This window comes from Rhinatrema bivittatum, chromosome 6 (assembly GCF_901001135.1).
Source record: "Rhinatrema bivittatum chromosome 6, aRhiBiv1.1, whole genome shotgun sequence".
NCBI lineage: Eukaryota > Metazoa > Chordata > Amphibia > Gymnophiona > Rhinatrematidae > Rhinatrema > Rhinatrema bivittatum.
Window position 1 is genome coordinate 220,715,484 of NC_042620.1, and position 19,747 is coordinate 220,735,230.

At 41.5% G+C, this 19,747-nt stretch overlaps 1 protein-coding gene across 1 annotated transcript in view; it reads right to left on the minus strand.

Annotated features, from left to right (window-relative positions):
* Window positions 1-645: 645 nt before the first annotated feature.
* Window positions 646-19,747, minus strand: part of POF1B (POF1B actin binding protein) — a 180,029-nt gene continuing 160,927 nt past the window's right edge. The window contains exon 17 of the mRNA XM_029606586.1: window positions 646-4,463. Within this exon, the coding sequence (XP_029462446.1) occupies window positions 4,443-4,463 (21 nt within the window). The 3' untranslated portion in view covers window positions 646-4,442. The remainder of the gene's footprint in view (window positions 4,464-19,747) is intronic.

A 19,747-nucleotide genomic window follows, 5' to 3' on the forward strand; every position in this document is an offset into this window, starting at 1 on the left:
CCTGGATCGGCGCGCGCAAGGCTATCGATTTTGTATAGCCGGCGCGCGCTGAGCCGCGCAGCCTACCCCCGTTCCCTCCGAGGCCGCTCCAAAATCGGAGCGGCCTCGGAGGGAACTTCCTTTTGCCCTCCCTTCACCTTCCCCTCCCTTCCCCTACCTAACCCACCCACCCGGCCCTGTCTAAGCCCCCCCCTTACCTTTGTCGGGGGATTTACGCCTCCCAGAGGGAGGCGTAAATCCCCGCGCGTCAGCGGGCCTCCTGCGCACCGGGACGCGACCTGGGGGCGGGTCCGGAGGGCGCGGCCACGTCCCCGGGCCACCGCCACGCCCCCGGGCCCGCCCCCGGAACACTCCCGACACGCCCCGAAAACGCCGCCCGGTTCAGGCCCGCCCCCCGACACGCCCCCTCCGAAAACCCCGGGACTTACGCGAGTCCCGGGGCTCTGCGCGCGCTGGTAGGCCTATGTAAAATAGGCTTACCGGCGCGCAGGGCCCTGCTCGCCTAAATCCGCCCGGTTTTGGGCGGATTTAGGCGAGCAGGGCTCTGAAAATCCACCCCTATTTGAATAGCCAATTTCAAGCGATAGCAAACAGGATATTAAAGGATTCAAAATCCAGATAAAAGACAACATTAGGTCCACCACATTAAAGAGCATGCAATTTTATTTGAATGTTATTGAAAAGCAGTCAATATCAATAACTTCTACAATAAGAACTCACCAAATTAAACATGGTAGTAATCTGTATCACTATAAAACAAATCCCAAGCTTACAGGGATAGCAGCTTGGCAATACATGTTATAAGAAACCCTCTATTCTCCACACAGTGCAAAGGAGGCCCTGTTACTGCAAACCCAGTACCAAGTACTGTATAGCCCTTCATTTGACCCACAAAGAGTGATATTAAAATATATTTTATGTGATAAGCAGTTATTAGCATCAATATAAATCTACATTTTTGCATGAAAAAATAAACCTGTCACCAAAGCCTCAAAATGTTCCCTATATTTAAACTTTTACTCTAAAAAACACTAATTATATTACAAAATATTCATAGCTACTTTTCAGGTTATAAAGATCCAGTCCAAAATTACTATTCCAAGATGGGGACAATATGGATGTTTATATTTGAGGATTTTTCAACTTGTATGGATAAGGCACTTATTATTTTAGACTGCATACAAAATAAATCCATACCAAATGAAAGCATTTACAATAGTCTTAAAAAAAAAAAAAGTGAAAAAAAGGAGCATTTCATAGATTCAGCCTGTTTGCACAAACCCCAAACTTCTTTTCCAATGTATACTTTAAAAGAAACACATGATGGCAGGGAGACCATATGGCCTATCTCGTTTGCCTATGCACGCCAATTACTCAGCTTTACAATCTCTACCACTCCCTCATAGATCCTCTGGGTTGATCCTATGCCTTCTTGAATTCCAGACTCCACTGGAAGGCTGTTCCATATATCCACCAGCCTTTCTGTAAAGAAATGTTTACTCCTCAGTCCGCCCCTTTCACTCTCATTCCATGACCCTTCCTTCTACAGCCTTATTTTTAAGCAAACCTTGGAGCTATTTAAATGTCTATATTTCCCCTATTCTATTTTTCCTCTACATTATAAGGCCTGGATTTTAAAAAGGTTATGTGCGTAAATCCCAAGGATTTACACGCATGACCGGCCTTACACGGGCCGAGCCTATTTTAAAAGGCCCGGTCACGCATGTATGTCCCAAGGCGGGGGGGGCTAGAGGCCCTCGGCACAGCGGCCAGTTGTTGCTGTGCTGGGGGATCGGGTGCCGGCACAACAGGTAAAATAGAAATTTGGGGGGGGGGTTAGGGGGCAGGAAGGCTGGTGGAAGGGGTAGGAAGGTCAGGGTAGGGAATGGGTGAAGGTCACAGGCGTCAGCGCGCATAAGTTGCACAATTGTGCACCCCCGTGCACGTGCCGAATCCCGATTTTATAACATGCATGCACGCTTTAGAACAAAGTCCACTGATCATTGCAGTAGCCACCCTCTGGACCAACTCCAAATGGTTTATATCCTTTGGATGGTAAAAATGAAAAATGAAATGGTACAATCTCCAGAATTGTACACAATACTTTAACTGAGGTCTCACCAGTGACTTATACAGAAGGAACATTATCTTTTTTTTCTGCTGACTATTCCCTCCCACTATGCAGCCAAGCATCCTTCTGGCTTTTGCCATTGCTTTATGTAACTATTTTGCCATGTTAAGATCAGATATGATCATACCAGATCCTGTTCTTTTCTTGTGCTTAGAAGAAATTCACCCCCTATGCTGTCCCATGCCTATGCATTAATGCAGCCCAAATGCATGACACTTTTCTTTAGCATTAAATCTTAGCAGTCAAACACCAGCTTTAATCTGAGTGCTTTCTCCTGTGGGAAATAAATAAAAATTATGAAGTTGGAGCATACATTGGAAAAGGAGTATGAAAACACCTTTGATTGAGGTATATTTTGTCAAAAATCAGATCTGCCTTTGGCTGCCCGGATCACATTTTTTCAGTACTATTCTCTTGCCCCACAATTTCCTTCTGCTCCTTTGGGCTTCCAGTTCAGTTAAAACTATGGCAATAATCTGGAACCATGAACCTACATTTGCAACTACACAAAATCTCTCTCTCCTATTTCCCCTTTCCAACTTAATTTAGTGTAGGCACTGCAGCAGTAGCCCTCAGCCAGGGACCATGCACCAAAGCTCTTTCCAGAAGCCTGCAATCTAAAACTGGCCATTGGATGTCACCATTACATAAAGAGGACTATTCTGCCACAGCAGCTCCAGCGCCTCAGCAGACCTGGGGAGCAGAAAACCTGAGCCAGGATGCAAGGCTGTAGGTTTTTTCATATACTGTTAGCCATGTTTTTATGTGGGGTTATAGTTTGAAAAATGAATATTTTTTTTTTTAACACCAGTTTGATATCTGTGAGACAGACTAGGTATATTAAATGCCCCTCTTTTTTCACTATTTTAATTTTTTTTTATATATAGTCTAGGTTCCCATGTTTGCTTCTAGAGTTAATGCTCCATGTTTTTTGTTTTCATGTTTAGTAAAGTCACATTTAAACTGCAGCTATTTGAGTTAATTTTTAAAGGGTCTAAACATAAATTAAGGGTGTTTACAGAGGATAATGACTTTTGGATTCAAACAATTCCCCCTTTACTCCTTCTGCAGTACCAGGTCTAAAGCTGGTAAATGTGTTTTACCTTTTATCTGTGCACACAGAGATACAGATTGTAGTCTGTAGTTTTCAAAGTTTTTGATCAAAAGAGAAGGTAGAAAAAAAAAAAAAGAGGCCGTAAATTATTTAAGGTTATGGTGGACTAGAAGATTTTCATATTAAAAAATCCTAGGCTTACAATAGGTATAATATTTTCCCATGGCAACAGCTTCTTTTTGTTTACAACTGTAAATAGATCCTTTTATTCCAGTTTTTGCAACAGTTAAAAAGTGATGGTTGTTCCAATACACTTACTGCGACTACACACCCTTTTACTGAGCAAATACTTTACAAAAAGCATAGGTACAGAATTAAACCATCATTAGATCAAGGGCATATCACTTGTGCAACATCTAATGCTTTGCAATGTTAACAAAACACATTTAATTAACTTCTAATTAAAATATTTCACATTTCAATGTTAAAATATATCAGGAGATAAACAATATTTTTACAGCATCCTATCCCTGAAAAAGATTCAAACATTTACATAATAAAGGTGTTACAGAGGTGCTTGCCACAGTGATGCATATATTATGCCAGCCCAACATTGGTGTGGGTCATGTTCTTGTTATATCACACATGTAAATTAATCAAATTATTTTCACCAAAATTCTTTTTGCTTTTTTTCTGGGTGTCCCAGTTAAATATTTTGCCCATGCGTGAGAAAGGGGAAGAAACACTAAGGAGTAACATGGCAGTTCCTGGTGGCTAAAAGCATCACCTATATAAAAGAGTCCACTTCTACAGAGTTGTCCAGTGAAACCAGATATGTTCCCAAACCGAATAGCCCTAGAAAGCAGTTAACAGAACAAGTGATTGACCATGCAGCTATGATACCAAAGTAAATCACTTTAACAACTGATTTTATTTGGTCACATTAAAATTCTGCAGTGCCCAGTACTCTGGATGCATGTGGTATAAACTGGACAAGAAGATGAAAATTACAGATCAAGGGTCCTACTGAACAGAATGGTATATGAACGAGGTGTGCTTCATGAGCTGCCCTATGACACTGTTCATCTTTATTGCAGTTTTCCCTGAAGAAACATTTATCAGGGCCTAGTTTTCATTATTGGACTGAATCTTTGGCATGAAAAAATAGTAGGACATGAAAGTAGTAGTCAACAATCTGCATGGACACTTCTTTAAGTAATTGTGATCTTCAGGAGGCTCTTGAAAGTAAGTCGTTCTTTAAGATGAAGTAAAGTATTCCTGTCACAAAATAAATAAGATAGTTATCTTTCACAGACAAAGCAATGATTAAAGTGAAATGCATCAGCAAATACAATCAAGTACCAAGTTTGCAGTTATGTCTGGCTGCCATACGGCCGATACAGTAAACCACGCGGGAGAGTGCCCACTCTCCTGGCACGCGCACAGGCCACTCTCCTGTGCACGCAATTCAGTAACTTAATTTAAATTAGGGCCTGCAGTAAAAAGAGGCGCTAGGGACACTATCGCGTCCCTAGTGCCTCTTTTTTGACGGAAGCGGCGGCTGTCAGTGAGTTTGACAGCCGGTGCTCAATTTTGCCAGCACCTGTTCTCAAACCCGCAGGCCGATTTTTTTTTTTTTTTTAATTTTTACCTTTTTTTCCCCACTTTTGGGGCCTCTGACTTAATATCGCCATGATATTAAGTTGGAGGGTGCACAGAAAAGCAGCTTTTACTACTTTTCTGTGCACTTCCCCGGTGTCGGCAGAAATTAACGCCTACGCCGGTGGAGCACACTGTTAACCGGCATTTGGATGTGTGTTTTTGACGTGCCAGCTTTACCCCTTATTCAGTAAGGGGTAATAGCGCGTCAAAAACGCGCGTCCAACCCCCCCAAGACTAATAGCTAAATGTTGATGGCCCTATTAGTCATTCCTGCGCGATACAGTAAGTAAAATGTGCAGCCAAGCTGAACATTTTACTTTAAGAAATTAGCGCCTACCCAAAGGTAGGCGTTATTTTCTGCTGGCACCAGGGAAGCCCTCTGACTTAATATCATGGCGATATTAAGTCAGAGGCTCCAAAACTTAAAAGAAGTTTAGAAAAAAATTTAAAATGGGCCCGTGGGTTGAAAACCCGTGACTGTCAAAAAAGAGGTGCTAGAAACACGCTAGTGTCCCTAGCGCCTCTTTTTACCGTGGGCCCTAATTTAAATAAATTAAGTTACTGAATCACACACACAGGAGAGTGGCCTGTGCGAGTGCCCGCTCTCCCGTGTGGTTTACTGGATTGGCCCAAATGTGCGACTTGGCTGCACATTTTACTTACTGTATCGTGCAGGAATAACTAATAGCGCCCGCAACATGCATTTGCATGTTGCAGGCGCTATTAGTCTCGGGGGGGGGGGGGGGGGTGTTGGATGCGCGTTTGACACGCTATTACCCCTTACTGAATAAGGGGTAAAGCTAGCGCGTCGAAAACGCGTGTCCAAATGCCGGTACTGTATCGGCCTGATAACCAGGAGAAACATTCTAAGTCCTGGATAGTATTTCCTCTGATACAGAGGTAAGTTTTAGTAGATTCCTGATGACTAAACTGCTTCTAAAAAGGATGCAAACACTAAGGCTGATGAGCCACAAAGCAGTGCGACAAGAATAAAATGCAGGCACAGGCAATACTGGCAAAATCACTCAAAGCATCTCTGAGTAGGGAGGGACATAAAATTTCTTTTTGGTGGGGATGATGTAATAAATTTAAATCCAATTTTAGCACAAGTTTTAATACAGATTTTGCTTAGTACCAATGATAAAAAAAAGAAAAAAAAAAGGTCCCCAAAGGATGCAGTGAGCTAATGGCATACAAAATGTTCCATGACTAAAAAAAAAGTGTGCTTGGAGTAAAAAGCATGTTTTTTTGTTTTTTAAAGTCTGAGGCTATTTGCTTGCCTACTAGAACTGCAAATCTACACTAGAGCGGTAGACGGCTGAGCAAAAGCAGAGTAGCTGGCTTGAGCTGGGCCAGACCTGCAAGGTAAGGTCATCCCTCCCTTCCCAAACCCCCACTCTCACTCACCTAAAAAAAAAAAAGCTGCTCTGGAAATCCCTCCTACCCATGGAGCACATGTAGTAGTAGCAGCAGCCATCCAGAGAGGCCTTACCTCCTCAGAGCAGGGCTGCTTGTTCACGGTCAGCAGATTGGTCGCTCCACTGTGAGTTGTAAGTGGAAGAACCAAACCCCATTTCACAATTCTGACAGAAAGCCTCCTGAAAGGGGCTGGTCCTTAAACTTTCAGCTGATAGAGGAGGGACCAATTGGCAGATAGTGAAGGAGGGAATGGCTATTAAGTGGCCAGATCATCAGGAACGAGACATCTAAATAAATGTGTTATAATAAATATAATTAGGTTTTCTGATTTTCACTTATAACAAACACTGATTTACCCTCCCCCAAAACAAAAATAAGATTTTTTTGGTTAGAACTGAAAAAAAAAACAAAACACACTTGGAAACTGACTTTCCTTGCAGCCATGATGGTGTCTTCCGGTTGCTGCTTCCTGCCCTCCCCATCCCACCCCCACACTGCAGACGTGCTTCTGCTTCCGCCAGTGCTGCGCTCTTCTACTCAGTTTCAACAGATCAGTGGTGTGAACCAGGGTGGCTGATGGGGCCCCAGCAGGGAGAAGAGTATAGTGATGTTTGGTGGGGCACAGGTCAGGGAGAGTTGTGGTGCCTCCTGGAATCAGGCATGGTTCAGCCGTGGTGGCTGCCAGGGGGAGGGGAAAGAGGAGAGCAGGACCCACCAGGTGAGTGTTGTAGTGGCTGCCACAGGTTGGGGCCTGGCCTGCAGAGAAGTAATAGCTGCTGCTGGCAGGCAGAGGGGAAGAAAGGAGTCAGATGCGGGTGGGGAGCAGTGCTTGGAAGAGGAAGAGAAAGAAGGGTGCCTGGAAAGGTATGGAAAGGAGAAAGTGAAAAAAAAAAAGTTGGGAGACTGCTGGGAAGGAATGAGAAAGCAGAGGCTGCAGGGAGGATGCTGCAGACAGGATTGCTGGGAAGGAAAGAGTGGCTGAGACTGTCAGGGATGGGGGATGGTGTGGGAGAATACTGGAGCCGTGGGGGTGGAGAGCCAGCAGTGAGGGAAAGATAACAAGTGCTGCAACTGTGTTGAAAGTTAATTTTTAGTAAAGGCATTTAAAAGCTTGCCAACAAAATTTAATTACGATTTCTGAAATTAAATCAACTAGAAAATGCAACAGAAGTATTGTTCACGCCTTGAAAACACCGAACACCACCTATTTTCAGTACCTTTCAAAAATATTTAATTACCTGAAAAATAAACATCCATTTATTTATTCATTCAATTTGATATACCTCCTGATATTAAAAATTTCCAAGAAGTTTACAATAATCAAACATAAAAATACAAATAATAAAAATATAACATTCTCAAAATTTAAATACAAGAAATTAAAACCAATAAAATAACCCCCTATCCCAACCCCCTCAACCCACCTCTATAAGCCAATATCTACTAAACCCACTGTCAGGTCCCCACTACCTTCCACATCATTTATTCCTGCCAAAAGTATCCACAAATAGGCATTCAATAGTTTGCAAAGTTTCAAATAATCACTATTTTGTCATTTTTACAGGCACTTTATTCCATAAAATAGGTGCTGTACAGCTAAATGCCGTGTGATCACTAATCTGATCTGAGATGGAATCGGAGTCTTCAACAAATCGTGTCCTGCAGAGCTAAGATTTCTTGCAGGCATATAAGTGGTCAACATTGTCTTCAGATAGCTTGAGCCCTGATTATGCAAACATTTATGCATAACAAACAGCTAGGATCAGAAACCTTAATTATAAAAGTACTGCAAAACATTTTTTCTCCATGGATGTGTAAGCCCCGTTTCAAAAGTCCCTCACTTATTTAAGATAACGCGAACCCATGCCAGCTGCCCTAAGCCCAAAGCTATTCCAGTGCGGTGTACGAGCCCTTGCCTCCTACCACCACTGTATTCAGGTGGGGGCTAGCCTGCTGACCCCCTCCCCCTTCTCACCATGCCATAGAAAGGGTTGAGATGACCCAGCTAGTTGCATGGCCTGGAGGAGGGGAGTCCTGGTGGCTCCCGATGTCAGCCAGCAGCTTAAAAAGCTGTGCGCCTTCACCACCCCCCCATTTCGTCCAGCACAGTATTTCAGCAGCTGGAGCAGGTAGGAACTGTGGGAGTAGTGTTTTTTCCTTGATTGCAAACCCTCCTCGTGACCAGAGGCCTACACTTCTGGTGGCTTTTTCCATCTAGCTTGGTATGGCATGCATGCTCTTTAAAAAAAAAAAAAAAAAAAGCACGGCCAAATTGGTGTGATGCAGGGGAGACTGCTCCAAGCACAGCTCCCAACCCGAGCTCAGCTTCCCAGCCCGATCAACTTGTCACAAGAAGCAACCACAACTGCAACAGGAACCAGCTCTTTAACCCGCATGAGACCACGTGGTGCAAGGTCCTTGCTTTGAAATGATTGCGTTGCAGCAGAGCACAAGCATGGGATCCAGTCACACTCCTGCATCTGGGGGCATCGTACACCACCACTGCTCGTGAGCGAGATGGGGCCACATTGTCAGCGGTATAATGCATGAAAAAAAATGCAGACAGAAGGCGAAACAACCATTACAGTCTGTCACGGCTGAAAACTTAGACCCCACAAGGCTCGCGAGTCAGCTATAGCAGGCGATGAGGGAAGGGATGGCTGGCAACAGCATGCAGAAGGCGGCAGGGTACATCAACAGTAACAAAAGGAGATCCTGCAAGCTAGGCGGTGAGCAGACAACAATGTGGGTATATGATGGCATAGCAGGTATGACTTGGGTGGCCCAGTGCAGTGAATGGGACCGTGGCATGGGCAGCAGGCAGTCACCTATTATAGCAACACCCAATTGCCCACAGGGGCACAGTAGGGTCACAGTGGCCAGGCATACACCTTTTGCCACCATATGGGCCACCTACAAGATACCCAATCCTGGCGAATTATTCTTATATCACAAACCAATTAGCAACTAATACATATATTGTGACATCAATATAATTTAACAATCTTTATTAGTGAAAATATGAAAAACACTTACAAATTATCCATAATACCCCACACAATAGATATTATATTTGAATAAAACATCACACCATATTTAAACATCACCCATCCAACACATCATACATACATTCCACATTCAATCTCTCATAAAAACCATTTCCCAATTTCTAGACATTCAAATTAAACATTAAATACGAATCTTTCCATTGCACATCATCAAATGTAGATACAGTACACTTTTATAAGCAGAAAGAGTTATATTGCACATTAATCCTCGCGTTACAAGAACGTCAATCCTCTTGATCTTTTTTGTTCTCTCTACATGTTTCGCCTTCCTCAGGCTTCTTCAGGAGAGCGTTTTCAAACAATCTCCCACTGCTCATGTGCAATGGAAAGATTCGTATTTAATGTTTAATTTGAATGTCTAGAAATTGGGAAATGGTTTTTATGAGAGATTGAATGTGGAATGTATGTATGATGTGTTGGATGGGTGATGTTTAAATATGGTGTGATGTTTTATTCAAATATAATATCTATTGTGTGGGGTATTATGGATAATTTGTAAGTGTTTTTCATATTTTCACTAATAAAGATTGTTAAATTATATTGATGTCACAATATATGTATTAGTTACCATATGCGCCACAGCAGTGGCCACTGACTGTGCATCCTGTTTACCTGGGATCCTACCCTTTCGACCCTCATACAAGGGGGACATGGACTGGATCCTTTCAATGGCACCAGGGCAACACAGCACAAGGGTAGAGAACGGGTCTCAGACTACAGTCAACCTGGCACCAGGAAGTGATGTGGCGCCTGCAGACAATGTTCCAGGAACCAACAGAGAGACAGAGAGAACATCTTCTCTTGGTCGGCAGGTCGTGGCAACCAGAAACCAACAGAGGAGCCAGCGTGACAAACTAGTGGGTCGATTTTGCAAGATAGCCCAACTACCATCACAACAGTGAATCAGGTTGATGGAACCATGACTGGTGAATGCGATGTGGACTTGGGAGGTCAGGGTCAAACCTAGGGTGACATTTTAAATGCACAAGCGGAAAGTAAAAAAAAAAAAAAAAAAAGAGAGAAGGAACAAGTCAGGGTCTAGCTCACATAGCTCCTCAGATACTTCATAGCACCTCTGATTCTAGTCCAGTCAGACCTTCCAGCGAAGCAGCAAGAAGACCACCAATGCTAGCAGCCCTATTGCAATTATAGGAATGTGTTCTAAAGGCCATGCATACGAAGATTAACAAGCATACATACATTGATATATTCAGAATAATGGCGCGGTCAAGAAAAGGTTTAAGAGAATGCAGAATTTACAATCTGAAGTATGAAGACGATCACAAAGTTAACATACGGATGAAGTGATAGTGATGAATCTATTATGACATCTAAATCACAAGCCTGAAATTTAATGGGAATAACGAGATTATCAAAGATGATATTAGTAGGGTAGCTCTCAGGAGGAATGCGTAATAGTAAAACAATATCAGTCCTACTGATATTGAGCTAATTTGTTAGATGTCAGTCACCTCTTAATTTGCCCCATGCAAAAGCCAATTTTTGTAGAGACTAATCCATAGTTGAAGTAATAGGGGAAAAAATGAATATCATCAGTGTACAGTTTAAATGAAACATCTAGGCCTGCCAAAAATTCACAAAGTAGAACCAGATAGAGATTGAACAGCACAACTTAAATTGAGGATCTTTGAGGGATTCCAGTAGGTAATAGGTACAAACCAGAGCACATGCTACCGGTCATGATTCTGAAAGAACGGTCTGATAAATAAGAGGTGAACCAAGAGAGGATGGTTGCGGAAACCCCCATAGATTCTAGACGAGCTAGTAGGATTGAATGATTAATGGTATCAAAGGCTATGTCGAGTAAAACTAGAAAATATTGGATGCCCTTCTCAAAATCCTGATGAATGGTGGCAAAACTACTCAGATGTAAAGTTTCAGCGTTATGAGAGGACTGAAATCCAAACTGAGCATAGTTGAGAAGTGATTAGTGTCAATATGTTTGGAGTTGGACCAGCACTACTTTTTCCAGAATTCTAGATAGCAGGAGCAGAAATAAAATAGGTCTGAGGCTCTTAGGGTCTTAATGGGTCTGCATCAGGCTTTTTTTTTTTTTTTACATAAAGGGCTGGACGACAGCAGTTTTTAGCTTGCCTGGGAGGGTTCCTTCAGAAAGTGAAGCATTCACTAGCTTAGAGATGAAGCATCCCACGTCAGATCTTAGGACTTTTATCAGCACTAAAGAGTACGTATTAAGAGGACAATAGATATCTTTCATCCCATTTAAGATGGAAATTATTTCAGAAGCAGAGGTAGATGAAAATTCAGACCAAACAGAAGGAGTAGATTGTGTCTGAGGCAGAATACCATTGCTACTAGACACCAGCTAGTAGCAATGGTGTCTGGAGACTTAAAATGTTCTAAAACCAAGGAAGTTTTTGCATGAAAAAAAAAAAAAAAGGCTAAATGCTCACAAGTGATACTGTTCCCGGATGGTGAGGCTACTGAAGGGCTAAATGCAAAAGCATGGACAATTCCAAAAACTTCTATGGGGCTAGACATAGCAACCAGTAAAAAGCTGAATACCAGTCCTTCTTAGCAAGATCAATGGTATATTTATAGGCCTTCAGTTTCGACCTATATGTTGCAAAGTTTTCTACTGATTTAGACTTGCGCCAGCAGTTCTCTGATCTGCATAAATCAGACTTAAGGTCACAAAAGCAAGAAGAGAACCATGGGGCACACTGAGTATGTTTCACAACAAAGGAGCAGGGAGGGGAGATTTTACCTAATGTTCCGTGAAGGGACATTAGGCAAACAGACTTTCAACATCTTCAATAGTATTTTTTAAACAATGTCCATGCATGATGTAAACTCTTGATATTTGTACTTGTTCCTTTCAAGTTTTTCTTAACCACTTTTCTCATAGTCTCTTTTTTTAAAGTGAAATGCTATCACAGTAGATTTCCTTAGTGTCCTCCCTCAAGTTATCGAGTCAAATTTCTTCATTATATGATGACTATTGCCAAGTGGTCCTAACACCATTACATCTTGCACCAAATCATGTGTTCCACTAAGAATTAGACCTAAAATATCTCCTCCCACCTTATTGGCTCTGGTACCAGCTGCTCTATGAAGCAGTCCTTTATTTCATCTAGAAATGTTACCCCCATAGCATGTCCTATGACTTTTACCCAGTTGAGACTGGGGTAATTGAAATCACCCATTATTACTGTGTTGCTAATTTTGTTAGCATCCCTAATTTCCATTAGCATTTCATCATCTGTCTGTTCATTCTGGCCAGGTGTGTAATTCTATTCCCCTTCTCACATGGAATTTCTAACCATAAAGAGTCTACAGTGCATTTTGTTTTCTGTAGAACTTCCATCCTGTTTTGACTTTAGGCCCTCTAATATATAGTGCCACTTCATCAATTTGATCCATTCTATCACTGTGATATAATTTGCACCCTGGTATCACAGTGTCCCATTGGTTATCCTCCTTCCACCAGATCTCAGATGCCAATTATATCTACCTCTTCATTCAGTGCTATGCACTCTAATCCTCCCATCTTGATTAATGTGAAAAGCCAATTTAAATTTTTGGAATAAAGGATAGAACAGTGTATAACAATTCTTTTTGGGGAAAAAACTGGAAATGGAGACAAAGTTTAATTCACCAACTCTTCTTGCTGAACACATAGCAACCAAGCATAAGCAAACAACTTTGATAGTCAAAAAATAAAGACTGGTACAACTTAATGGTTCAAATGTTCAAAACTAGATTTAAATCCCACACAGAAAGTTGTTTAGAAACTTTTCACCTAATTTAAAGGCCTTCAAAAGTGACAGTGTGTGTGTGTGTGAGATAAGATGATGTGTGTTGTGTGTCATTTATATACTTTCTTATTGCTGCAAGGGTAGCAACATGCATTCTTAACATGTTTTTAATGCAGTCCTACATCCAGTCCTTGAAAAAAAAAAGAAACCCCCTCTATAATAGTCTTCAAAGATGATAGTAATAGTGTAATCTTTCTCCACGTATACTACCCTGTAAATCTGTAGCATAATAACTTTTCTTAGTAGATGGTTTTCTGTTACAACTCTATCGGAATAAACTTTGCTCTTTAATATTCTCTTTTTGATTTCCAGGCCATCAAGCTCAGAGATGTTGGATCCGGATACCAATAGGGACCTTAAAAGAACATATGGAGGGTGATCCAAGATGGCATCGAGCTGAGAGGATGCTGAGTTTGAGCTCCCGAATTGCTGGCTGAAAGCTTTTCCTATTAATCTAATGCCTCACACTCAGGCAGATACAGTAAAAGTTGCGGGAGAGCAGGCGAGCACCCGCTCTCCTGGCGCGCGCACAGGCCACTCTCCTTTGCGCGCGATTCAGTAAAAAAAAAAAAAATATTCAAATTAGGGCCCACAGTAAAAAGAGGCGCTAGGGACACTAGCGCGTCCCTAACATCTCTTTTTGACAGGAACGGTGGCTGTCAGCGAGTTTTGCAGCCGAAGCTCAATTTTGCTGGCATCTGTTCTCAAACCCACTGACAGCCACGGGTTCAGAAACCGGAAACCGGCAAAATTGAGCGACCGGTTTTCAACCCGCGGGCTGATTTTATTTTATTTTTTTTAATTTTTAGTTATTTTTACTTTTGGGACATCTGACTTAATATCGCCATGATATTAAGTCGGAGGGGGTACAGAAAAGCAGTTTCCCGGTGCTGGCAGAAATTAATGCCTACCTTTCTGAAAGTAATTTCTGAAAGAAAAACGTGCGGCTTGGCTGCACATTTTACTTAGTGAATCGCACGGGAATAACTAATAGGGCCATCAACATGCATTTGCATGTTGCGGGCGCTATTAGTTTCAGGGGGGTTGGCCGCGCGTTTTCGACCCGCTATTACCCCTTACTGACTAAAAGGAAGGAGAGGATCAGAGCAGGTTCCTCAGCTTCACAGAATACCCCCCTTGTGCAAACCACCATCTCGGAATTTTACTCACCGGAAGAAATTAGAACCCCGGAGAGTCCCACTGGAACGCGTGTGATGAGCAGACGCTGCCGCTCATGGGAGAAACCCCTTTCAGTCCCGGGGTGCCGTCGACGCCCTCCCCTCCAGCATTCACTGCAACAGCCGACCCGAATGCTCTCCAAAGACGGATGCAGTTTGTAGGAGTGAGTACCTCCGAGGAGGATCGGACTGGGGTCACCGAGGGAAATGCGAGTGAGGGTGGAATGAGTACTTCCACCCAGACGAGTGGAGGGCTGAACAAAGTAGGTGACCGACCTAATAGTGGTATTGGGGTCACTCAGGAAATATCACCAGGTGGATATGAAACCCATGTGGAGCCAAATATTATCTTACAACCATTAAAGATTCCTTCCTTAATACCTTTGGTTAAACCGAATATTATAACATTAGACTCTTTGTGGTTTGTGATATCGACCTTGCAAAATTCAACCGTGAGTCCAGAGGTGATAAAAGGTACTCATGAGTTATATAATACTATAAAGCCAGCAATTACAGTACATACAGAAAAAATTCAACAAGTAGAAAGTAATCTTGAAGAGATAAAATATGTTCAAAGTGCTATAATTAAAGGAGAAATGAACATGAGTAGGAGAATTGAGATCCTGGAAAATGAAGCTAGATACCGAAATTTGAGGGTTTTAAACTTCCCTAAATGTAAAATGACTTCGCCTAAAGAATCATTTAAGCATTATGTCAAGGACGTATTGAGATTCCGTTTGAAGAACAGCCATCATTGTTAAAGGTTTATTTTCTTCCTGGATTTAAGGAAGAGATTCGAATTGGACAAGAAATAAGGGAAGAAATGTTGAACATAACTGAATTAATAGAAACGTCATTTGAACATCAAATAGAAGGAAGGGGCACGTTGCTTGTTAATTTTTTGTTTTCCCTGGATAGGGATAACATTTTGAAAAAAATTCTTGAAAAAAGGAGCTCCCTCTATTTAGGTCAGAGAATCTGGGTTTACCCAGATTTGGCCAAAAAAATCACAGAGAAGGAGGAAAAAGATCCTGAGCTTAGCTGTTCAAACTAGCCAACGAGGAGCTCAGATAATGATACGCTTCCCTTGCAAATGTGTTATGAAGGTAGAAGGCATCAAGTACATTTTTTATGAACCGAAACAACTTGAAGATTATATGGAAGCACATTATGGGACTTCAGATACAGGGTAAAATTTGATCAACGACTAAATAGAATCTGCCTTACTCTCAAATTCTTTATGAAAATATTATGTTTAACTGCTCATATTAATCTTGGTTCTCCCCCTGTTGTATATCAGTAATAGTAGGTACATTGACTAAGTTTAGTATTAAAAAGATTGTATTGGAAATGATGTATGTAATCATTGTTACCTAATTTATGAAGGCATTCTTTTTGATGTCTGTAACTTTGAAATTGAAAATAAAAAATAAAAACAAAAAAACAAAAAACATATGGAGCAAGAGGAAGAGAAATTGATCCGGTAATAGATGTTTCTAACAGATCTTGAAAGAAGGGTCTAGGTGGCAAGTAACCAACTATTTTTGGATTGATTACTGATCTTTTTTGTGTGTTATTTTTGGTGTCATGCACCAAGGGAAGAAAATATATAATAGAGCTTAACAGCCACAGTACCCAAAGACTGGAAGGTGGTCAATGTAATGCCTATTTTTAAAAGGGGCTCCAAGGTTCAACTGGGAAACTATAGACCACCAACTACCGACATTAGTGCTGGTCAAAATGTAGAAGCTATTCTTAAAAACAAAATTACTGCCCATATAGACAGACATGGCTTAATAGGAAAAGTCAACAAAGAAGTCTTGCCTAACAAGTCGATTAGATTTTTTTGAAAATGTAAAGAGACAAGTGACACTGTTTTTGGATTTTCAGAAGGCATTTGACAATGTCCTTCATGAGGGATGATGCAGGAAAATTTTAAAAGTCATGGGATATTTAGCAGCTTCTTACTATGGACTAGTAACTGGTTAAAGGACAGGAAACAGACAGTAGAATTAAATGGTCATTTTTCCCCAAATCAAGAAAGCTCATTAGTGAAATATCACAGGGATCAGAACTGCTACCTGTTCTGTTTAACACATTCATAAATGATCTGGATAAAGAAACAAGTGATCAAATTTATAGTGAGAAAATTGTTCAAAGTTGTTAAAACAGCAGTGGATTGTGAGGAACTGCAGAAGGGATTATGAGACTAAACTTCATCTACCATTCAGATGCCTAATGTGGAAGAATCCAACATGATGCACACAGGGAACAACAGTCCCAACTAAAGGTACACAATACAGTCACCACCCAGGAAAAAGGGACTTAGAGTCCTTGGGGATAATACATTGAAATCCTTTGCTCAATATGTGGTGGTCAAAAAAAGCAAATAGGTTAGGAACGCCCCAAAAAGAAGTGGAGAATAAAGCAGAAAATATATTGCCTCGGTATCAACCCATGGTGTGACTGCACCTTGAGTATTGTGTGCAGTTCTGGTTCTGCATCTCAAAAACAATACTGCAGAACTAGAAAAGGTACAGAGAAGAGCAACAAAATGAGAAAGGGGATGGAACAGTTCCCTTATGAAGAAAGGCTACACAGGTTAGGGATCTTCAGCTTCAAAAAGAGATCACAGAGGGGATATGACAAATTTATAAAATCATGCATGGGATAGAAGAGATAAATAATGTTTATTTACTCTTTCAAAGAGTACTAAAACAAGGGTACACGTTATGAAATTAACCAGCAGATTTAAAACAAATCATAGAAAGTACATTTTCACTCAGTGCACAATAGAGGTGTGGAATCTGTTGCCAGAAGACATTTAAAGAGGTTTGGGCAAGTTCCTGGAGAAAAAGTCCATAAAACATTGCTAACCAGATAGACTAGAGAAATTCATCGTTATCCCTGCGAGTGAGTAACAAGAAATACATCTATTTTTTGGGATCTCATGAGTACTTATGACCCAGACTGGCCACTGTGGGAGACAGGATGCTGGGCTTGACTGACCTTGGTCTGACCCAGCATAACATTTCTTATGTTTTTCTATAACTCCATGTTTGGTTACAGAATCTATGGCTAAAGCTTTTTCATCCTTGTGTTGGATGTAATCATTCTGTATCTTTTCCACTGTGATGTGGGAAGTGGATAGCTCAGTGTTACAGAGCCTCTCAATTAAGGGGGCTTATGTGAAATGAGATCATAGTCAGTTCAGTTCTAGGGGCTGCAGCAAGAGCATTCATATCACAGCTCCTGTCAGATTCCTATGAATTCTACTACACACCTCATCACTGACTTGTGACAAGGATATGATGAGAGACAGACTGAGATGACTGGCCACATGATCTATTCTTGTGCAACCCCAATGATGCAACATACTAAAATGTCCATGTGCCTGTTGATGTCAAATCGAAGTCAATCCCACTGAATGTTCTGTGCCCTATTATGTGTGTCACTAAGATGCTGAATAAAACGTTCTGCCCATGAAATAATTGTAGCTATTTCTTTCATTGTAGTTACACTCTTTGCACCCCCTGGATTGCTGAGATGACAGCTCCTATTTATTTATAAACATTTGATATTCTATTTTGTTTTTTAAACCAAGAATGGTCTCAAGGTGGATTACAATCAATCAATTTAAATCAATCGGGATAGAATATTCTAATGTTTACAGTATTAATACAAGATTTTCCTCCTTTTTCCTGAAAAAGAGCAGGAAGGAAGGGCAAAAAAAAAGGGAAGGAGGTTAGAAAGGCTGAGACATCTTCTAGGAGTAGGCTTTACCTACAGTATGATCAAGAACTTAGAGTAACAAATGTAAGAGCATAGGTGCAATTAACAATAAAGTTAGTGGAGGAGTAAAACAATAAAGAAGTGGAGGACTAGCCTAGTGGTTAGAGCAGCAGGCTAGGAACCAAGAGATCAGGGTTCAAGTCCCACTCCTTGTGACTTTGGGGAAAGTTACTTTACCTCCATTGCCTCAGGTACAAACTTAGATTGTAAGCCCTCTGGGGATAGGGAAAATACCTACAGTACCTGAAGTGCTGAAAAAAGTGCAAAAAGCAGAATATAAATCTAGTTAACTCTTAATGCAGATCAGCAAGAATCCCATGGTGTTTAAGTAATAACCACTGCTGAAAGTTCTGAGGTCAAATCACACGATTTAAAGTCTCTGCTGAGAAATCTAGAGGCTATTCCTGTTGGAACAGCCATGCCTTAGCCTTATTATTATTTTTTTTTACCCAAAGTGAAGTAGCATGGTTTGATGTGCATGGATAGCAGTACTTAGTTGCAGAGGTTTGGTGTATAGCAGCTGAAGACACAAAGTCTTGTACAAATCAATCTAACAGTAGCCAGAGGAGGGGAGACAAGCAGGTTCCATTTAGGAGGATAGGAGTTTTTTTGTGGCAGTGTAGGAGAAAAGTTGAGAGACATACTCGGTGGCCTGTTTATGCATTTAAAGATAAAGCAGAGGGTTTTCAATTTCATCTTACTTTCTACTGGGAGCCAGTGCAGTTGATGCGGGACTAGTCTTATGTGGTTAGAAGCTTTGGCCTCTATCAAAATTCTAGTGGCTGAATTCTGTAGGAACTGGAAGTATTTCAGACTGTTTGTGAGATGCCACTAAATAGAGAATTGCAACAGTCATGTAGCACATGTATCACAGTAGCAAGACTGTGTGTGTATTAAGGTAGTTGCATAGCTGGCGAATCTGATATATTATCAATAATAATCTGACATATCAAGAATCTGACATATTTACATAAAGAATGTCTATCATTTTTGTGATGTGGGTATCCATTGAAAGGTTGTGATCAATCTGGAACCCTAAGCTTCCTACTGACTCTTTAGCCTGGGTGTATGTTCGGGGGGGGGGGGGGGGGGGGGAAGAGGGTCTATGCTTGTGTCTGGATGCTTCTGCCTCTCTATCAGGCCGATTCAGTACGGTGCGCTCAGGCCGAGCGCACCGTTAGCCCCCATCTGGACGCGCGTTTGACGTGCTATTATTACCCCTTATACAGTAAGGGTTAGTAATAGCGCGAGGAAAACGCGTGTCCAACCCACCAAAAACTAATAGCGCCTGCAATATGCAAATACATGTTGGTGAGCCAATTAGTTATTCCCCCGCCATACAGAAAGTAAAATGTGCAGCCAAGCCGCACATTTTACTCTCAGAAATTAATGCCTGCCCACAGCAATATTAAGTTGGAGGCCCCAAAAATAATAAAAATCGTAAAAAATAAATAAATAAATAAAAATCAGCCTACGGCTCGCGGGTTGGAAGACAGACGCTCAATTTTGCCGGCTGATAGCCGCTGCTTCTGCCAATAAGGAGGCGCTAGGGACGCGCTAGTGTCCCTAGTGCCTCCTTATTACTGCAGGCCCTCATTTGAATACAAAATTGCGTGCCCAGGAGAGTGGCCTGGGCGCATGTC